Below are 21,839 nucleotides of genomic sequence, written 5' to 3'. Positions count from 1 at the left end.
TGAAGAAAGGCTGAGAGAGTTGGGGTTGTTCAGCCTGGAGAAGAGAAGGCTTTGGGGAGACCTTATTGCAGCCTGTCAGTACTTAAAAGGGGGCTTAGAAAAGAGATGGCGACAGACTTTTTGGCAGGGCCTGTTGCGACAGGACAAGGGGGAATGGCTTTAAAGTAAAGGGGGGTAGATTTAGACTAGATAGAAGGAAGAAATTTTTTACACTGAGGGTGGTGAAGCACTGGCACAGGTTGCCCAGAGAGGTGGTGGCTGCCCCATCCCTGGAAACATTCCAGGTCAGGTTGGACGGGGCTCTGAGCAACCTCATCTAGTGGAAGATGTCCCTGCCCACGGCAGGGGGGTTGGACTAGATGACCTTTAGAGGTCCCTTCCAACCCAAACTATTCTATGATTCTATGGTTCCATATCTTAATAAATTCTTTCTGTAAATGAGAATGCCCACACAGCCCCTTCATGTTGCATGTGTTGCAGGCGGGGCTCTGCCCAGGGTACTCACCGCACACAGCGAGCTAGCTGTGAATGAACAGGCAGCAGGAAACCTGACCTTTAATGCAATCACGCAAGCGAAGAAGGAAATGGAAAAGGAGAAAAACCGCTTTTGCCGTGAGCAATCTGTAGCTAGCGTGTGCAAAACTGACCCTGAAGGTGGATTTAGGGTGCATTTGTGGATTGTCAATCACTTCGTAGCCAGTTGCTCACGTTTGTACTGACACACACGTGCGCTCCTGCACTCACAAAATCATTCACAAGTTTCAAAGCATTCAAGCAGATTTTTCTCAACACTGTTTTTACAATTAGAACCCACATATCCTGCTACTTGCATCTATCTTCCTGTTGCTGTCGTGAAAGTCAGCAGAAACTACACTGGGTCCTGATTTGTATGCAGATCTGTGGAAAGAAAATAAACACGACTATTAAATATCGTGCTGCTATTTTTTAAATTTTCTTAAAACCACCCAAAGCAAAGCAATAAACCCATAGCAGTGAGTTACAATTTTATGTTAAAAACAAAAAGTCTACCAACCTCACATTCAAGTTTGCAGTTTATGATAGATCTCCAGCTTTTTTACCCTGCAACATTAATGGTTTGCTGTAACAGACATTTTTAAACCACCAAGACAGACTAGGAAGGTCACAAACACAGGGAGTAGGGAGAGAAACTGTATCTGAGTAATCCGTATATTACGGCTTACCTTCAGTAATGACTTACCCAAGCCACAAGGATCTGGGAATTCTATACCACAAGCAATAGCAGAAACTACTTGGCAGGCAGTCATATAATCTGAAATTACTACATAAAATAGTGTTTTGTAGTAAAATTTAGAAGGCAGGCAGTGGCTCTGCTATGAGGAAGAAAACTGCAACAGCTGGTAAGGTAGTACTCCTTTTATCACCAGTGTAAGAGAGATCCATTTCTAGACAAGACATTAGTGAGGAAACTAAGATGACATATAGAAACACTTGTCACTTTTTTAGTTGATCATTAGTTCCCTTCTAACAGCTAGGCTGAGATCCTTATGCTAAATCTCTTTTCTCCACTTCGGATGTCCACCTTCTGCATTTCACACACTGATCCTAAACAAATAAAACAAACGTTTTGGTTTTACGTTTGTTTATAATCCATTTGCAGTAACATTGATTTTTCGGACAAATACAATGCAGCAAAATTTGTTCTTTAAACAGTGCAAAAGAATGCTGCTTCTTTTGAGATTACTAATTCTTCAAGAGTATTTAACTGAATTACTTACTGAGGCTGTGCATCTTTTGCAACCCAACACTCTTGAACTATATATATCCATACACAGCGTGATTCATCAGCTAGAAATCAAAGGTCTCTTCAGTAAGTTTAATGAGTTAGCACTGTGGAAACACAGTATTTTCCCTTTTACATGGGACCATTATTCAAATCAGAACAGTGCAACCAAACTGCACGGCTTCACAAAGGTCAGCCTAACAAACAAACACGTATTTCAAATACTTCCAATTAACAGTATTTAAAAATCAGCGTAAGATAGCAAATGTTATCAGTCTAATTCAGGAGTAATAGGCTAGGAGGAAAACATTTTGCTGCGACTGTTTTCCAAAGTATCTTCACAGGCAAGCTGCCAGCATAGTTATACTAAAATAGTTGCAACTATTCCATTACAGGTGTTTTGGAACAAGTATCAAAGCAACCAAGCTGTGTTTGAATAAAAGCAGAGATACCCGTCAGTGGAGGGATGTTTCTCTAATGATCTCTAAGTAACAGTGCTTTGGAAATCCTCTTCTCTATGTAAAAGAAAGAAAAAAGAGGGGGTTTCTTGCAGTGCCCCCAAAATTAACGGCTGAAACATGGGTCCAAAACAGCAACGACAACAGAAACCTGCTAAGATGAAGATAGCTTAAGTCCAGAAACCAACACACACATCTGATCGGCTTCCATTATCCTAGTCAGGCATTTTTATAGGAAGACTTCAAATTTGGTTCTTATGTTATCCTGCAACACATCAGGGCTGGGATGGCACCGAGGCTATTTGGTAACCTCAACTCCTGCGGCCTGCCAGAAGTGACAGCCCTTGATCGTTCCTAAACCAAAGGGCACGTACAACCCGAACCCACAGAGGAGCAGTGGATGGATGTCTCCGGGAGCCACTGTCACCTCCTCCCTCGAACCACTCCTGACAATTCTGCTCTCGGTTCTCTGTGGTAGAACGTGCGCGCCCTGTGGCATCACACAAAAGCTTCAGCACATTCTTCCTCAGTCGCCTACACTGTACGGGATATGCAAAAACTTGTGGATTTGGGATGGGGGCAAAGGGAAAAGGGAACCAAGAATGTTTGTGGGGTGTTGATCTGGGAGGAGCTCTTTCGAAGCGAGCTATGGAGAAAGAGCTCAGGTAACTCCATCTTGAGGTATTTGAATACGGAAATGCCCTGCCTGCAAGTTACACGTTGAAATTATTCAAAGCATCATGAAGTTTTTTATAAATTTTCCACTAATGAAAAACAATTGTATCAATTATCTTGTTCTGCACGTCACCACAAAAGAAAATGCTTAGCATTTTTAAACTCCAAACTGAGGAACATTTTTCCCGCTGCGAGGTTTGAAATTTCACACTAGACTCTACAAGACAAGCTGAATTCTTGTCTTAGCAGCGCAATGCTTGACTTGTGACCAGTAATACGTTCACAAACTATGCGGGATAGGATTAATCCCACAACAGTGTAAGTAACAACGGAGATAGTCAGTTTCTGCTCCATCTGTTACTAGCAGAAAAAACAAGGGCAATTCCAGCCCATGCGACCTGCCAGACTGGCACTACATACCTACGTGTTACCAAGAGGAATCTCCCTCAATGCTTATGAAGTACATGAAGTGCTGGGCTATTGTATGCCGAGTAGAAGGGATCCTCGAAAGCCTATGAAGAGCAGGCGACAGTGCAAATAAAAAAGCAAGTGTTCACAATATATCAAGAGTACATTTCATTTTTTGACTGTCTGTACCTACCTGGTGTGCACATACAGACACACTATGTGCAATTCCAGAACATAAGGAGTTTCGACATACCTGAGATTTGCCTAAATTCATCTCACTGAGGAAGGGAGAGGGGAATCAAGATCTGCCCGTCAGTGATTTGCAAAGCACATTGTCTTTCACTGTCTTTTAGGACATTCAGCATAAAGGAGTTCTGTTCCTCCTTATAGCTTCCAAGCTCTACGTCAACAAAACCAGACGTGCGACACTTGGTAAAGTAATTTAGTTTGAGAAACGTGCCAAATTCAAGACATTCCCCCCCCCAGTAATGCTCTGTGAAGTACTTACTAAAGATTGTCCTTTATTTTCAACTTATTTGATGCAATTCTACATTTTCAGAAGTCGTCTCTTTGTGTGACCTTGCACCCAGATCAAAAGATATTGCTCAGACCCAAGCACAACAAATGCCAACCAAAACTGCTTGTTCTTCCTCCACAGAATTTGATAAAGTAATAAAACCAGTCACATAAAACATGAAGAATTTTAATTTTTGTAACCGCGTTAAAGCAGAACACATAACATGTCTTTTCAAGGCAGAATTACCAAACCCAAATTCATCTCACATGGAGAACAGCAGCTGATAAATAGTGTGAGGTGAACTAAACAAAACAAGAAGCTGTAACGATTTATTAGGGACATACATACAACACAGTTGATTATTTAAATAAAAGGAATCAAATCACATACGTAAAAATACTAGAAAATTACACTGGCCATGATTTATTACAGAATTCTCATATTTCTGAGACTTTCACACACGTAACACAAACCTTATAATCTCTTTTGACCGCTGCACCTTTTGCTGAACAGAAACCACATGTTGGTGTGCACAGTTAGCCTGAAGCTACTTGACGCAAGTGAACATAAACTAGCCCCAGCCACAAGGCATCCCGGTGTTCCGCCTAAAATGACTAACAGGAGAAAAAAGGAAAAGCAGATGAAATCCACAAGTTAAGGTGTACCAACGCCCTGTAATATCAAAGCACGTTCCAAAGAGATCTGTGAAGTATAATTTTAAGTATGTTACACAAGAGGTAGAAGTAAGATTTTTGCAGCGTTCATTCAAACATCCACAGTTGTTTTATAGAAACAAATAAGCCTAAACTGATTAATGATTAAAATCTTGTATAATCAACAATTCAATTGACTTTTTTTTTTTAAGTTAAATTATACTTTCACATATTTCTGTTGGGCCTACTGAATGGATCAACTCACAAAATCCTCCTTCAGTAATATTTCACTAGCAGTGTAAAATTTGCTATTTTAAGTAAATGAGTTTGACCAACAAACATGTAAAAGATATACTTCACACACCAAATAGTATATTAAAATATAGACACTATTAATCTTTGTATATCTGTCATAAAAAATAAAAGGAAACTTATTTTTCCCATATATACTGGAAATAGCCTAATTCTGTGAAAAAACTACGCTCATTAAGTTATTACTGTGCATAAACAAGTTTTAAATTGGTTGTATTTTATACAGTAAAAAAATGTAAAGCAATCTTTGTCTGGCAATGATTTTAAGTTGACTGGTTTATTCTTTCTCTCTAACAAGCTTTTTTACACACTATATGCAAATATTTTCCTTTTTAAAGCTCATTTGGCAAACAAAGAGGATTTATAGCTCCAGTTCCTCAGGTTTTTTTAAAAGTTGCTCCTAACCTGATACATTTTCAATCTCTAACAGCACAGACTACATACATTAAATGCGTCTTGGTATTTTTGCACCTTTGATCACAGTATTGCTAATGAAGAAAAATAAGGACCTTCCATTCTATATAACCGATATAACTGATTGGCAAAGTTATTTTTTAAAAAAACAAATCAGAAAGCAATATCTACCAAAAAACAAGAGATGCCCGATTTTTATATAATGTTCTACAAAACAAAAAAGTGCTGGTGACCGAGATGGAGAAACTGCACAGGAAATAAACCAAGGTCTTAGCATGGTTAAGGCTATATTTCCTTCGAAGCAGATCAGGATAAAACAAGGTGCAAAATTCTCAGAAACCCACAAGTTCAATTCAGCCAAAGTTTCTGCAGTAGGAACATTCCTCAGCTTTAAAAGAAAGCAAAATTATCCTGCTAATTCCAAGTTGTCAGTGTAGTGAGAAACCTTATAAAAAAGGTTGGGAACACATCCTTCTGGAGTTTCTTGATAACAAATGTTCAAGGTGAACTACTGTATTTACAAAGAGCCTACCTAACTCGAAATATGCCAGTAAAGCTACAAAGCCAGATAAAGACAAAAATCTCTTAAAGCTGCTGGCTTCAATGGAAGCAGGACCACACCCGTCTCTTCAGTAGCCTAACTGCAAATGCACCTATTTAAAAATAATAATAATAGATATATTCGAAAATCAATTGCTCTCATATGTTCACTGTCGTGCAGTATTCCCTGTTCTTGGTCAATATAACGTACAATCTTGAAGAGTTACATAATCAGGAACTCAAGTTTTTCCACTTTAATGATGCTGTTAGGAAAAAAAAAAATCATCTACAGAAGACTGTGGCCATAGAGTTGTAAAACCAAATTTTAAATTAAGATCACGTACACCGCCAAAGCAATAAAGGTACAAAGAACAAAACCCCCAAAGCTCTACTGCTTTGGGTTGCTCCAACATGCAGCATTTTGACATCACAGCTCCCAAGCAAAGAATTGGGGGAGGGCAGGGGAGAAAAAAAATCAGCTTTCAGAGCAGGTAACAATGTATTAAAAAAAATACATATAGGCTTAAGGTCTGTTTGTTGCATAATCTTTACAGCATTTAAACAAACAAAAAATCTAACTTCCTACAGAATTAGAGCTATGACCTAATATAAATTGTGTATCTGAGAGTATCATACTGAGCAAAGCTGAACGCTGTCACTTGAGGAAGAACAGATTTAAAAACCAAACCGACCGTTCAATGGAAATTTTATGCTAAGTACTCCTTGCCATTTGTCATTTTCTAAGTCTAGAAAAGCTGAGCTTAAATCCTACTTCATTCTCTTCCCTTACAGACAGCAGTTGAGAGGCGAGAGGCGGTGATCTTCATCCAAGAGGGAGGACCACACCCCATCGGCTTGACCCAGCTGTTCCCAAGCCCTATTCTAGCCCCTCAAGCTGGTACACAGCTTGATTCCATATGATTAAAATGTACAAGAATGGAAGGATGCCTACCAGAGCGGGACAAGAACAAGGCAACTCTGCCACAAGTCTCAGCAGTTGAGCCCTGACAGCATCTACAAGCAGCAGATGGGGAAAAGGGAAACACAGTTTAAGCGAAGACAGACTCCTGGCCCTGCCGGCTCACACCCTTCTGACCCCAGAAGCCACAAAGAGGAGTGATCCCGTCCACTGGAAGCAGGGTTTCCTGTGGCTCAGTGTTGCCTTCCTTCTTGTAGTTTCCCTTTCCTTCTTTATCTCCCCAAACAGAATGGGAGAAGGCCTGGACAGCAGATCAAGCATAATCCCAGGAAGCTGTGCTCATGGTCACTTCTGGAAAAGTGCATAGGACTAAAGCTAGGAAGCTTCCCACAAAGTTCTGGAGTATCTCCATGCTTCTCCAAAAAGGCAGTTAAAGGCTAAATGGCCAGCAAGTACCTCAACAAAGCCTCCCACTCACATAATCTCCATCTTCTACTACTCATTTACTTCACCAAAGAGAAAAGGTACCGGGAATAATAAGAGACTTCATAAGAAGACTAGAGCATCAGTTTCCAAGCTGTATGGCAAATCATTTCCAAATTATACGTACCCAGGTACAGACAAAAAGATTAGTAGCAGTGGTAAATACCAAGAGCAAAGAAGAATATTCAGTCTGGAAAGAAAAAAAAACAATAGCAGTAGTTTAGGAACTAATAGTCTTACACACACTTCTGAAAAGGCCGCAGCAAGACAAGCACCACGAACGTAGGCAATCTCCCTGTACGCTGTTCTAATAAAAATAATGACAAACTAATACCAATTTCTTAGTTTCAGCTTATATAGATACCATCAGCCTAAATTGCCAGAGGGACCCTGTGGATAGAGAAGAAAAGCAGAGATACCAAACCTATAACCAGAAGAAAAAAAAAAAAAAAAGTTCTTACTCTGATGCTGGCCTCTCTTCTGGGAATCAAGAAGGTTGAATCAGCAGAAGCCTCCAGAATACAGAAATAGTTGTAATTCTTAAGTCTATGTTGTATTGGACTATCAATTTGGGATTTTCAAGCATTAAAGATTCACTACCAACTATCAAAACGTACACCCTAGTAACAATATTGACTTGAGAAGGGACTCAAGTATCCCGTTTTCTTAAACTGGAGCAATCCAGTATCACTGCTACCATTACTGGCTACAACTCTGCTACCTCCTTCACCTCATTCAAAAATTTAAATCGCATAAATCAAAACAGAAAAAAGAGAGAACTATTAAACCTCAACAAAGCTGGGAAGGGGGGGGGGGGAAGAGGGAATAAACTGATTTTTACCTGATTGCTCCACAAATGGGAAGGAAAATAAAAATAAAAAATCAAACCAAACTCCAAACCAAAAACACCTCTCTGGCTTACGTGTGACCTAATACCTTAACTCAGCTTCCACTGAAGTCAGTAAAACGTGAATACAATTAAAGCCTAAAACCAGAAGCATTATACTTATACTTATTGATACCAAAAATTCAGTGCAATACTTACAGAATTTGTACATTCTGGCCAAATTAAACACTAGGCAGCTAAAAATATTTTATGACTGTAACAGAGCTGCTGCAACTCCAGGTGGTTGTTTTATAAAATACAGTGTTTTTTTTCCCCTGAAATATAAAAGGGTGTGTAATAAAGCAAAAGAACTGAAGCATTCTGAAAGGACTTTTGTCTTTACAGGTCTAAAGCTGTCCGTAATCAAATAATTTGAAGAAATGGGCACCAAATCATTTTGATATGAAGACCCAGAGTTTTTATGAAGAAAGCAGAGCAAGGCAAAATGAAATGTGAGCGCGTGCCGGTCACATTTGTAGGGCATGACAAGGCAAATGTGATACTAACACGTTTGACCTGTTGCGACTCTCCACAGCTGTGGTGCGTGACGCTTGTTAAAGAGCCCAGAGCTGGACGGTGTGACAGCGTGCAAGGACAACATTAACAGCGCAGGCTAATTGTTAGCTCTAGTCAAACGCAGCCACACTGTAAACCCTTTCTAAATGCATTTTTAAACTGCAGTTGAAAACAGAAGTGAGCGTACAGCTATTTACCATTTTTGAAAAAGGAGACTGTTAAAGGCACATTAACTATATTATGAACCGATTAAGACCACGTTCCTTCACAATAATTAACACACGAGCAATACAGTAAGGACCTACTACGCCCTATACATTCACCACTACAAAACAATCCTGCAGGACTACACTTGCTCTGTAAACAGAAAAGCTGATCAAGACTTTCAAATTCTGATTTCCTGTCAACACAGTAATCATAATTAAAAAACAAAATTATTCATTAACTGAAATACTGTAGACTCCACTTTTTAACCTGTGGAGTATCGTTAATTAGTTTCAGAAAAGCAAATTTAACCTTCTTAAATTAGTTTGTGCAAAAAAATTGCACATGCACACAGAGAAAACACTCACACTAAAGTAACTCTCTCCACTACCTGTTTTTTAGGCTAAGGCAGCAAATACTCTCTTAAGTTGAACTCACTTTCTTTAGCGAAAACCAAAAATAATCTCGCTATACTAAGATTCTGATTTCCATCGACTCTTCTTTTTAAACTTTATTCAGTGGATTACAATGAGGCGTGTGTAACTTTTTTCTACAAAGGTATGCAGCTACTGCCTCATTACAGTTAACGATGGTACCACTGAGACTACATCTGCTCTAGAAACATCCACAGATCCAAGACTACAGAACTGCATTTGGAACATTTTGCAAGTACATATATATATGGAAGCAATTATATATTTATCCACAAAATGTCAAATTCAACAACAAACACTATGGAACATAAAAATCTTCATTTTTGTCTTTCAAACTTTGCTCATATCCCCGACTTAATTCACTTTTAAAATAAGAACTTGCTCCCCAAAGCCATACTGATACCTAAGAACCTTAGTTAGTTATTAGTACATGTTAAGAGATCGTGTAACAGTAAGACAGTTGTTAAAGCATCAAAATATTTATAAGTGCCCTAAGAACAAAACTTGAATTTCTCATTCTTTTCTAATTCTCACCCTGAACATTCACACCGATACATAACACTTGTGATTGTCTAAGCCACAGAATGGAGACTAGTTAACAGCAATTAAATATATTAAATCTTCCATGCGAAAAATTAATCAGTTAAACAGCTTTGGTAACCTAGTATATAGTTAGCTTCGTGTAAATATTTCGCAAACATCCCTTCCCCCAAAAAAATCCCTATATACCATGTGTATATTTATATAATAATATACATATTTCCTGAGTAAATCGTTAAATCTGATTATTCGGAAGATTTGGCAAAATATCCCACTTTATATTACTAAAATAGAATTTTAAATAAACATTCAATAAACACATTAAAATAAATATGGAATGTTTCTGAAAATTATAGTACCATGAACTTACGTTAATAACAAACAATAATTTTTTTAATTAAGTGCATACTATGTCATATAGTTACTGCTTTTTAACCCGCTGAGGAATCAATAAATCTAATTTCTAATCCTGAGTGACAATTTTATATCACCTGCTAATGTGTACTTCAGTGCAGTACTTACTGCAAATCTACAAAATCCTTTTTTTTTTTTTAATGGAAAATTTTAAATGGACTATGCTATAGAAAAGCTCAGTTTACATTGGTTTAGCTAGAAACTGAATTGGCAGCACAACTGCTGAAGCATCTCACACAACCAACATTAAACACTGATTATTCTTGTCAAACTGTTAGTGATAACCTGAATGACCTGACTCCCTGCCACAAAAATGATACAGGAGTGTGGATTCCTCTGTACAGAGCGATGGGATGCAAACTACTTAGTGAGCACTTTGGCACTTAAAAGAAGTACATAATGGTGCAAAAAAAAACCCTGAACAATTATGAAACGTCTTTCAAATGGATTTTTTTTTAAGTATGCTAAATTATATCATTAACAAAAAAGAAGGAGAATTAAGTTCTACCACATCTGGTTTCTCAGGTCATGGCTTGACTCACAGCTGATACACAGCTTTGGATAAGCACACAAGGAAATGCTCAGCTATTGTTTAGTTCCTCTTAATAATAAAATTCTTACGTAGCAGACATTGCAATACCAGCAATATTAAAATTGCATTAACACTATTACAAGATGTGTCTCTCAACACCAGAATCACAGTAATAGAATTGCAGCACTGATCAGTTACATTAACCCTTTTGCTTTTTGATAACCTACCAAAAACACCTTCCATGGTACTATGCAGGACACTTCACCCTTCCCTCCCAGTCCTCAGCCTTCTGCCTCCCTTTCCTTGTTGTTATTATTACTATTATTATTTGCTATTATTCCAGAATCCTCACGGGTTCCTCGGGTTTTTCTTTTTTGCTTCCTTTGTTTTCATGCTCCATGCTGCTTTTTTCTTGTGTGCTTGTGTCTGGAGGACAAAGCTCTTGCAATGCCCTTTCAACAACTTCTTGTTTTACTGGACCGCTTGAAGGGCTTTTTGGCAAAGTCATCTGTAATGCGCACCATAAAGCGGTACGAGCCTTGCGTGTGGAAGCAGCCAACTCTCTAATGGCAGCTGCCAGAGCCAGAACATCTACAACAGAAAAACACGTTACAGGTTAAACTAGTAGGCAAGCCTGGTAATATTAAATACATTAAAAAATTCTGTAAATTTGTTCAACCTATCACCGGTACACAAAGTGTGCTCGAGAAACAGCTGACGCTGTACCCTGGTACTGCAGCGGTTGAATTCCACCAGCTAGCATTCTTCTCTTGCAAGTGAAAGCTATAACATCTCACACTAATAGCAACCATAATCGTGTCCAAATTCAGTGGCATAACCATCAGGCCTGCAATGCAACAGTGAAGCCCATTTAATTAACGTTATCAGAGGGGACTATCCGCAGTGATACTCAACAAGTACGATGAGTAAAACTACCTACTCAATTCCAGCCAGATGAGCGTGATGCAATCCTTTTGCCCTCCTTTGTCGACCTTGCAGTGGCACCGATACCCACCCAGCCTCACAGTGAGAAAAGGCTCACTGCCGACCTTTGGGCATACGATCACCAACAGCAGAACTCAAAGAAACACGTATTTCACAGCGGGAAACAGACTAAAGGCTGTTCCGTATGTGATTCAGATTGTGCTTAGCATAGCTCTTCATCAGAAACTTAACTACACTGCAGATGTTACCATTAACCATAAAAGACTAACTGCAATTTTTCTAACTACAAGTACGATACAGGATGGTTTAAATAATGCTTCCATATACTTTTACTATGAAAATTTATTTTTTTTTTTTGGGTAAGACGATGACTACCTGCTTCCTGGCTTATACTTGGAGCTAATGTCACATTACACAGTTTTAGGAGTAATTTTAGAAGTTGGTTTGCATATAGGACTGTAACTTTTAAGGATATGACATCATTAAGAAGGTGCTCGACACCTAACCTGTGAAAGCAAAGCGTTTTGACTCTCTTTACAGTTTATCTTTCCCTTCTTACAAGGAAGAACCATCCCATACACATTGCTGGAAGGCAAAGAAACCACACACTGTCAGCTTCACTGCAGGAAGCAAGACGATGTAGGACAGTGCCGAGTAAGGATCAGAAGGAGGATGGGGGTGAGGCAGGGGAAGCACATTCCTCTTTGGAAATCGTTTTCTGAGACACAGGTATTTCTGAAGCAAAATAATATGATCTTTACCCCCAAACCCCAAATTCCTGTATGTATCAGCTGTACGGTCTTTATACTGAATAGCAAGTTACCGCTTACACTATGCTATTAGAAGGGAATGCAATTTGTCCTAGTTTTGCATTACTTCTACAGAAGTACATACTACTGCTACAAATTATTCTGGCTTTACTTCAACAGAAGTTGGGAATCATAAAATGTAGTTTCTGGTGTTTTTGTGATTTAGGTAAGGTAGGCACAATCGATTAACACGGCACCAACACTTTTTTTTTTTTACTTTATAAGCTGAAGAGAAAAGAATAGCAATACCACTAAAAAAAAGAAATTCAACTTGTTTAAAAACAAGTACATTTTTACTTTTAGGACAACTCCTTATGGTCATATAAGATCACTGAACAGTTTTTACAGTTCTCTTTTAGCCAAGAGGAGACTATTTGAAAGTGTTTAAACTAGTAACAGAAAAACAGAAAAGAAAAAAGGTCTCTTAAAATAATTTGAAGTCTTTTAAAAAGTGACAGGTTTAGATTTACAAACTTTTTTGTTGAAGTTACAATAATTGCTGCATATTTCAAATTTGCATCTTTCAAACGTCATATTTTCTACAATTAAATCTTTGAAAAAGCTTTTAAAACTCCAGAAGGGGAAAGCAGTTACCTTTCTCATTATTATAACGTGGTGCTCCTTGTCTCTGTGGATTAGCAGCGTTAATAATCTCATCCTTACGCCTCGCCTGTGTTACGTGAATGGCTTCCATATGGTGTTCCAATGTAGTGGATATGTTACCATGTACAGGGGTACCACGAAGCCTTTCCATTTTTCCTATTAATGTGAGCACCTGCCAGATACATTGCAAACACCAAAAGCGCAAAGTATTTGTAAGCCTTCATTAAACAAACAAACATAAAGCCAAAAAGAAACGCAGGAATTACAGCTCACTAGACAGTATTTCAAGAAAGCTTACCCTGGCTTGTTCTCGTAACTGGTCAACAATCAAACGATCAACTCGTGATGGGTTAGCAGGAAGTCGGGACACAGGAGTGTTGTTTGAGCTAGATATACGCTTTCCTGGAAAGTTTCTTGCAAGGTCAGCCTCAGTCTGCAGGGGAAATAAATAGCCATTGTAAGTGTTTGAAATTAGTACAATATTACAAACCGTATTTTTGGGGTGGTTTAGAATTTTCAAATACATTAGAAGTGCGCTTCCTATCTTTACTTCTGACTGCATTTACAGAAAAACGTTCCCAAATATCTGTCTAGATGTACAACCAGATGCTGTAAAAATAAGAATACTTCTCTAATTCAGCTCAACCTCAGCGTAAAATGCTCAGTGGCAACATTTAGGAGCAAAGCTGTACAACTTTATTTTAACCAATCTTGGACACAGACCTAGGCCAAGAAATTCTTGTACAGTACCCCAGGAATTTAAACTGTACGCCTCTCACTGCATCTCTCAAATGTCACATTTTATGATTATTAACAAAAGAAACAGGTGATCACACCAGTATAAGTCGTATCCGAAGCACATCAGGATTAAGCCAGGTTTAACATAAACTGGTATCGGCTCTGAAAAACTCATCAACACAGCTGCCAAACTCCCCCTCAAGAAAAGAACCGGCCAAACCACTGCACAATGCAGGCAGTGACTAAACATCACCAAACCTATTTTTGGACAGGAACTTCTTACACTTGGAGTAAAAAAGACACAACTAGCGGCTGATTCTCTGTCTTGCTCCTTCTTCAGTGTACAGTGGACTTAGAGAAAGATTAGGTACCGCACTGCAGTTCAAGGCAAGGTTAAGTCCACATTCATACTATGCACATTCGTACTGAAAATACGTGACAAAGTCCTTTTCTTTTTGCTTTACTGATGCATCCATATTATTTAGTCTCTGCCCTCACCTAACACGAATTACAAGAGCTGACTGACTCCACTTGCATTCATCTCAGAAGCCTGAAAGACATTCAGAAAAAAAATGGATGGAGAAAGGGTCACGAATTCATGTAACGACACCAGGTATTTAAGAATCACAACTAATAAGCAATTCGCAGCACTAACCTATATGTACATTTAATATTGCAGGCAATTCCAAAGAGACAATTTGTAGAACTTTTTTAAATGAGAGATCTCTGGAAAAGTGAGATTTTTTTTTTTTTTTTTTTTTAAAAGGAAACGGGTAAGCTCACTGTCACCGCGAACTCCAAAGCAGCTGCAATGAACAGGTTTCCGAGAGCTGAAAGGGCTGACTGATTAGACAAGGTAGAATTAAATGCAAGTCCCGCTGGGGGGAGTTTCTGCCTACACTCTTAAGGAATTCACGTAGGGTGAGAATATCAAAAAAGTGAGAATGTCAAAAGAAAGTCCCTTCCCACGTACATACGCACAGGTGAGCTATACATACACTGGTAAGCTAAACAACACTAAAGCAGAGGCCTTGGCACTGTCCTGGGACAGTTCAGGCTGTTAGGACTGCCAAAACAGCTTCTGAGAGTTTTAACCCCTGCCAACTAGCATTCTCCCAAATCCTACAAACAGGGATTAACAGAGTCCAGGCACATTCTCATCAGGCAGTCGGGACGCAGCCATCCTCTTTTGAGGAATAAGTAGTTTGGGTGTAGGAATGTGAGCCACGCTGTGGCAACTGGCCTGTGGGACTGAGAACAGTTTATACTCATAAAGCAAGCTATCTGCAGGTGTAGTCTGTAACTACAAAAATCAAGGACTGAGAAAGCCTGAGTAGATCACTAGGATAAAATTGGATCACTTAGACTGGACCAGAACAAGTTCAATGATTAAATCCCTTTGATTATTAACAACATCATGAAATGACAATAAACGATTCTTCTTTAATGATAAAAACACAAAAACATGTATTACGAGATAAAAACTATGATTCAGTCTTCCCAAATGACTTAACTGACCCAAATCCTGCATGAGCAGGTTTGGAACAGCCGCCTTTGCCACAACAGAAAGCAGAAGGGTTTCTGAAAACATTGTTGTCACAGACACACTGCAGCAAGAGTGTGTCTTTCTCACTTGTAGAGAATTCCTAGAAGGCTGGACGGGCAGAAAGGAGTCTTGATTAAAGGTGTCAGTGAGCAAACAATATAGGCAGTTCTATTTACACCTCCAAAAGTCTATTAGCAAGGTCTCACAGTTCATGCTGGAAAGAAGAAGGTGCTCTCCAGAGATCCAGTTTGGTCAGATACCTGTCTCTTTCTCCAACGAGCAGGAGTCTTCTCCAACATGGAAGAAGTAGACAGGCACTCTGACAGTGTATAATTAGCATCATGGATTATCGACAACCTAGTTTCCAAGACCTGACATGGAGTTCAGAGATTTGACTCCTCCTGGGGAAGCATCTCCTGCTCCTTTTGAGCGCAGAGCCTTCATTCCCAAGTGTAATACATTTATCAGTAGTGTGAGCCCCTCCCGGACAATAATTCTTAGCACGAGAGCCTGAGGCAGGACAGTGACTGTAACAAGGAGAGTATAAATTGAACCTTCCTTTGCGAGAAGTCACATCTACTCAAAACACTGTATGTTTTCTCTACAGCCGTGTACAGGGTGCCCAGGATTCTTCTCTTGCTTTTCTTTTTACTAAACCAAAGATTTAGCAAAACAAGAAACAAGAATAATAAGGGAAAGACACCACTGTATCAGTGACAGTAAAAAAAAAAAACCCACAACAAAACCAAAAAACAACACAAAAGTTTCCCTCCTTAAATGACTGTGCAGGGAAAAGGTGAGCCTGGGTTTATAACACTTGAGTTAAATATTTAGTTGGAGACAAGGAGTATGGGACAAGAAAAGAGATCCATCTAACCAAACTGTGCAATATGAACATCTAGAGCATCAAGGCACATAAAACACCAGTACTTTAAAAACCACCTGTGGTAGTGAGGGCCCTGCTATGTCATCATGTATGGCTGGTGGTTCTCGAATCGTAACAAAGGCCTACTGAACAACTAGCTAATCATCTTTTATTGACCATATAAATAAAAAACATCCACGCTAATGATAATTCAGTGCTTTGGCCAGTGACACTGTTATCACATTTGTTGTAGCAAATATTGTAGGTTCATAGAGAGAAATGTTGTGTGAGCAGCCCTGCCTAAGAGGAAAGAGCCTTAGAAACTCAAGCTCAAAGCCACACACCATTTAAAACCAGTCATGCCAAACAATGCAAGCATTATATTCAAAGCAGATGTTGTAGGTGGTGTTCTAGGTATTGAACATTAACAACGTGACAACAGAATTCTTGCCTCCTCAAAAGGAGCGACAGCCCAGAGTATCTACTCTCTACAGACCGTTTCCTGCGATCGCCAGCTTTGATAGGAAGTTACTGGTAGTTGTGTTTTACCTTCTTCCTCTCTTTCTCCAGAGCTCTCCACTGCTCATAACACTCCTCCAGTCGGATATGAAGCTCATTAGCAGGTCCACTGCGATTTCTTGGAGGTCTGTACTTGTTAAATGGTGTTGGAAAGGCAAAATACGGTGCAGCTATTTCCCCACAAAACAGATCGTTGATGAAGGGATTCAAGTGGTTAAAGTCATCATAATGAAAAAGATCGACAAGTTCCGAGAATGGAAATGGTGACGGAGGAAAACCGAAATTATTTGCTGATGAAAACAGATGGTGATTAAATGGAGGAAAGCTGGGATTTTGCTTGAAATCAGACATTAATGGGAAAGAAGGAAGAAAAGAAGGATTAATGAAATCTGACATGCTACCACCGTTCTGTTCGTGCTTTTTTCGGAACGTATTGAACTGCTGACGGTTTGAGGTTGTATACCCAAAATGAGGAATCCAATTCCTTCTGCCCCTTCTATCGTCTTTGTTACTATTTTCTTGGGTCTGCTTTTTTGGAAATCTGTGGTATTTTTCAGGATCTTCACTTGCAGCATTCTGCTGCGTTAACCAGTCAGATGAAAAATTAATGGGGAATTTACGGTATTGCCCCTCCTTATTAGTCAATGAATCATGCTGTGATCGTCCAATGGGTTTCATTTGCTTCTGATTTTCTGAGATGAAATTAGAAACTCCCAAATTATTAGAAACACCGTTTGATATTTGTAACCTTCCATCTTTCCTTGAAGGGAGGACAGGTGACATCTGTGAGTAGTAAGAGGACTGTGTTATAGACTGATGGGTGGGAGAACCACCGGACATGGTTGAAACCCCTGAAGACGACTGCGGACTTGTTACCACTTGCTTGCCATACGTGATATCCGACGCAGCTGTCGGACTTGCAATTTTCCCATCCAGCCACGTACGTCCATGGTACGATGAATAACTTCCATTTTGCATAAAATTTTTGACAGATAAATCATATTCAGAAGCTTTATGAGAGCATTCTTTAGGACTAATATGGATCTTAGTTTCATTATTATTAAAAGCATCCCCCAAAGTAAAGCTACGATGACCATTTTGCACATGGGGTTCCTGTGGTTTTCTGTTTGTCCCTCCAGAAAAATTATTTTCTTTAGGGGGTTGACTGAAAAAATACAGTGATGGGTGAACAGATGACTGCAATTTATGAGCAGCTGTGACGTTTTCATATCTCTTAGAAAACAAGTGGTTGTTCTGGGACACTTTATCCCAAGAGTCATCAACAGGCTGATTGGAAAGATCAGGGGAATACTTAGTTTGTTCTTGAGCATCATTTTTCATATTTTTGCCTCTTGCCCTTTCAGTTTTCCAATACTCTTTCTGAATGCTAGTGCCTTCTTTCATTCTGTTCTGAGAAGAAAAAGTGCTAAAATTGGAACTGATTTTTTCATAGTCTCCGTTTAACCTCATGTGGTCATAACTGCACAAATGCTGACTATAGTCTACATTTTGAAATGACAACCCTTCTTGGTGAATTGTATTATTATTTTGCAAAGAGGAATTTTCAGGGTAACTGTTCTTCAGAATATTATCAGGCTGAGTGCAAGGGCTAGATGGAGAAAGCCAAGACTCTATGAAATGAAGATCTTCCAAACCTCTGTGTAACATCTCCACATCCTGAGACTTTTGCAAGTGTTCCTGATAGTAGTTCTGTGTGCCCATCAGGTTTGAAAAATCCTTACTTTCAGAGTGCTTAGATGAGAGCCCTGAGAATTCACCATTGCTTCCAAGATCAGGTGCCCACATAGGTGGAAACAGTCTTGAAAGAGAATTCCTGTAACAAAGTTAAACAAACCTCCTGTAATGATTTAAAACATTTCTTGCATTAAAACAGTTCACATCTCACGATTATACCCCCACATACACATTTCCCCCATTACATCCGTGGCTAAACACACACAGCCCTCCTCCAAAATATAAGGGGAGGGGAAAAATATTCCCGCTGCAACTGAGTAAATGCTATGTGAAATCTGACTACCAATGCTGATCTCTAATGTTTTTTAATATGTATAGTCAGAACTGCAGAGTTTATTTTGATTCATTAAATATTTTAGATTCGACTGTATTCAGAGAGATGAGATTCCCTCCCCCCCCCCCCCCCCCCCCCGTCCCTCCCCCGCTGAGATCCCCCCCCCCCCCCCCCCCAAATGCTGTAGGCTGATGGAAGACTTTAGAAAATTTGCATTTCTAACAGTTTGTTGCCTTTTTTTACTAGCAATTGAAGTAAAGAAAAACACTTCTACATTTCAAGGGAATTTATAAGACCTTTGTTACTCAACTCTGTGAAATAATTCAAAATGTGTATCATATCTGTGTGACAGAAGGATGTAAAAAACCAATATGCAACATATAAGAGCTTTCAGAACAAACTTACCAATCCGTAACTGGTTCTGGCTTGCTTGGCTCCTCTAAAATGCTTGACACTAGCCCAAACATATCAGGGCCATTGCCAGAATAAGAAAGATTTATTGGTGCCCTGGGAAAAAAAAAAAGCCTACATAAAAGTCTTTTTCTCCTAAACAAAACAGGCAAAAGGAAAAGTAAAGCGTTAAACCTTTAATTTATTTTAGCAGCATCTGCTAAGTGTTCTGAATTTAATGTGTCCTCAGCACCCATATATAGAAATCTCTTCCTGCATTCGTGAATTCTATAGCCTAAATGAAGTAGAACAATTTTCCTAACCTCTTGCTTCTCCACAGACTTATGTGAAAAGACAGGAGCAGCAAAAGATTTTCCTCTTTTTTCAATCAGCATAACTATTTTATCGACATTTCTTCAAATCTTGACTGTCTCCTTTAGAGGGTAAATATGATCAATCTTCTCAAAATCTTGAGGATTCTAATTTATCTACTTCCATAATTCAAGAACTATTATTTTAATCTCAAAAAAAAATTAAGTTATACTTAAGTCGAACCACTTTTTAATCCCCTTTTAGAAAGAAGTTCGTCAAAACTTTATGAAATATTCCTGATAAAAACCAAAGGTGTTCAACCATCTCTACTCTTACACAAGCCCGACTTATCTTTTACTTCAGGTGCAAAATGAGATCTTTACAGAGCTGTCTGTAATGACACCTAACTAACTCAGAAGTTAATTAAAACATAACACTGTTAAGACCTCCTTCTCTCTAACATGCGTTGTTTTGCTTCAATAAATTTCACTCATCATCCTGTTCTCATTCAGCTGATTTGTTTCAACGTCCCTGAAGATCTCTCAGTCTTCCCTGGTGTCAGCTTATCCAAACAACTACATCGTCTGCTAATGCTACCACATAATTACTCATGCTGATTTTGCTGATTAACACAGACTATAAAACCTGGGATAGACTATTGAGACTATCACCTTATTAATCTCTTGCCACAGTGAAAATTAGCCACTTACGACTTACTAGCTTTTAAGACCTCACCACATTTTGACTTCTGACTACCTCTATTATTTATTTCATGACCATTCAGTTTCCTCTGTAAGGAATCTGGTCTATGTGATTTATTATTTTTTTTTACGATGTAAGTGCAAAGATTCTTGAAAATGTTTTATGAATGTAGAACTGTAACTGATATTTGATAACCGGATCTCTTCTGTGTCTTTGTCAGATGGCAAACTTTTTTCTTTTTTTTTTTTTTTTTTCTTTTTTAAGGAGGCCTATTTACTTCCAATTTCTGCGACCAACTGGAGATCACAGATGAAAGCTTACGTCTAGACGATGATTTTCAGCTAGGGAGAGATCAATTTACAACGTGGCATGGAAATTAAAAGTAAAATTACTGGCCACTTTAGAACTGTGGACAGGGCAGCAGGAAGCTGGGTGGACTACAAAAGAAAAGAAAAAAAGAAGTCCTAGGAAAGGACAAGCACAGGACAGCAGCGAGTCTAAAATTGCCGAAACAAGTTTTACAGACTAGACGGAAGTGAGGTGAAATGTTCAGCTGTTCCTTCTGGTACGTACACCAGAAGCACTACAATGCAATTTGAGGCAGGAGAACCTGAACCCTTGACAAATTCTATTTCTTCATGCAGTCACTTGTTCAAACGAGGGACTAGAAACACCTCCCGACGTGTGTCTCAAGCCAGTACTGTTCTCTACCAGCAATCTGAAAATTCTTGGTAACGTATCATGTCAGGAAGCATCTTGTATCGTAAAATCCTGATCCACCCTGAAAGGAAGATACTTCCCATGAAACACACCAACGCACATGGAAAAGAAGTCAACCACGTTCTTGTTTTCTGGTCTCCAAATAAAGAATCCTCCATCAAAAACAGGACAACCGGAGTTAAAAACAAAAATCCCAGTGTAACAGGCATTCAGTTTTCTCAAGCCCAAGGTAGGCAGCTATTATCCTTTCTGATTTGGTACCAGAAAACGCTTGCTGTAAAATCCTTTGATTCTGCAGCATCCAGGAATCAAATTTTTAGCTCCTAGTACCATAAGACAACCTACTGCCTACCAAGGCAGAGCAACATAAAAAGAATCCATGAAAATAACCAGCACACAGGAAAAGCAAAACCATACCAAATTGCTAGTAACCACACCAAATAGAAGAGGAACATCCAGCCCAACACCAAGTTTGTGGCAGTGAGCAAGCCTGCCCCTGCAGACAGAGAAAGAACAAGAAATAGGACAAAAGAACCAAGACCTACAGCTTCTCGGCAAAATTTCCAAGGTACTGGTGGGAGGAGGGCTGCAGAAGATGAAAGAGGAACAGGCAAATGGAAATGGTACCTTTGCCACATCCGTGTGCTGTTCCGGCTGTTGTGATTAACTCTAGACCTGAAGCTGGGGACACGTCCATGGCCTTTGCAGACAGAAATTAAACGGAACTATTGCCGTCCATCGGAGAGAGACTGCATCTGAGAATATGGCTGAATTCTTTAAAGGTGCCAATAACTTCATCCAACCCAGTGCTGAACAAGGATGGATTTTCATCCATCATCTATGTCAATGACCAGCTGGAGTGCACGGAGCTCTGCCTGGGGATGGGTGAGGAGCCAACCGAGAGCTTGTGGGTCAGGATTAAAGGGAAGGCAGGGACAGGTGACATTACGGTGGGGTTTTGTTCCGGGCCCCTTGCCCGGAAGACTGAGCGGAT

The 21,839-nt window shown here is 39.3% G+C and overlaps 1 protein-coding gene across 1 annotated transcript in view; it reads right to left on the bottom strand.

Moving 5' to 3' along the window:
* Window positions 1–11,001: 11,001 nt before the first annotated feature.
* The window catches only part of LOC103924713 (uncharacterized protein C17orf104 homolog), a 29,262-nt gene continuing 18,424 nt past the window's right edge, over window positions 11,002–21,839 (bottom strand). Inside the window, exons 5-9 of the mRNA XM_009333284.1 lie at window positions 19,127–19,228; window positions 16,723–18,526; window positions 13,323–13,457; window positions 13,016–13,196; window positions 11,002–11,258 (exon numbers count right to left, since the gene is read on the bottom strand). Coding sequence (XP_009331559.1) covers window positions 11,002–11,258; window positions 13,016–13,196; window positions 13,323–13,457; window positions 16,723–18,526; window positions 19,127–19,228 — 2,479 coding nt within the window. The remainder of the gene's footprint in view (window positions 11,259–13,015; window positions 13,197–13,322; window positions 13,458–16,722; window positions 18,527–19,126; window positions 19,229–21,839) is intronic.

The sequence above is a fragment of the Pygoscelis adeliae genome, unplaced genomic scaffold, assembly GCF_000699105.1.
Source record: "Pygoscelis adeliae isolate BGI_AS28 unplaced genomic scaffold, ASM69910v1 Scaffold88, whole genome shotgun sequence".
Classification (NCBI taxonomy): domain Eukaryota; kingdom Metazoa; phylum Chordata; class Aves; order Sphenisciformes; family Spheniscidae; genus Pygoscelis; species Pygoscelis adeliae.
The sequence above is the reverse complement of the archived record's forward strand: the minus strand, read 5'-3'. Positions and strand labels throughout refer to the sequence as shown.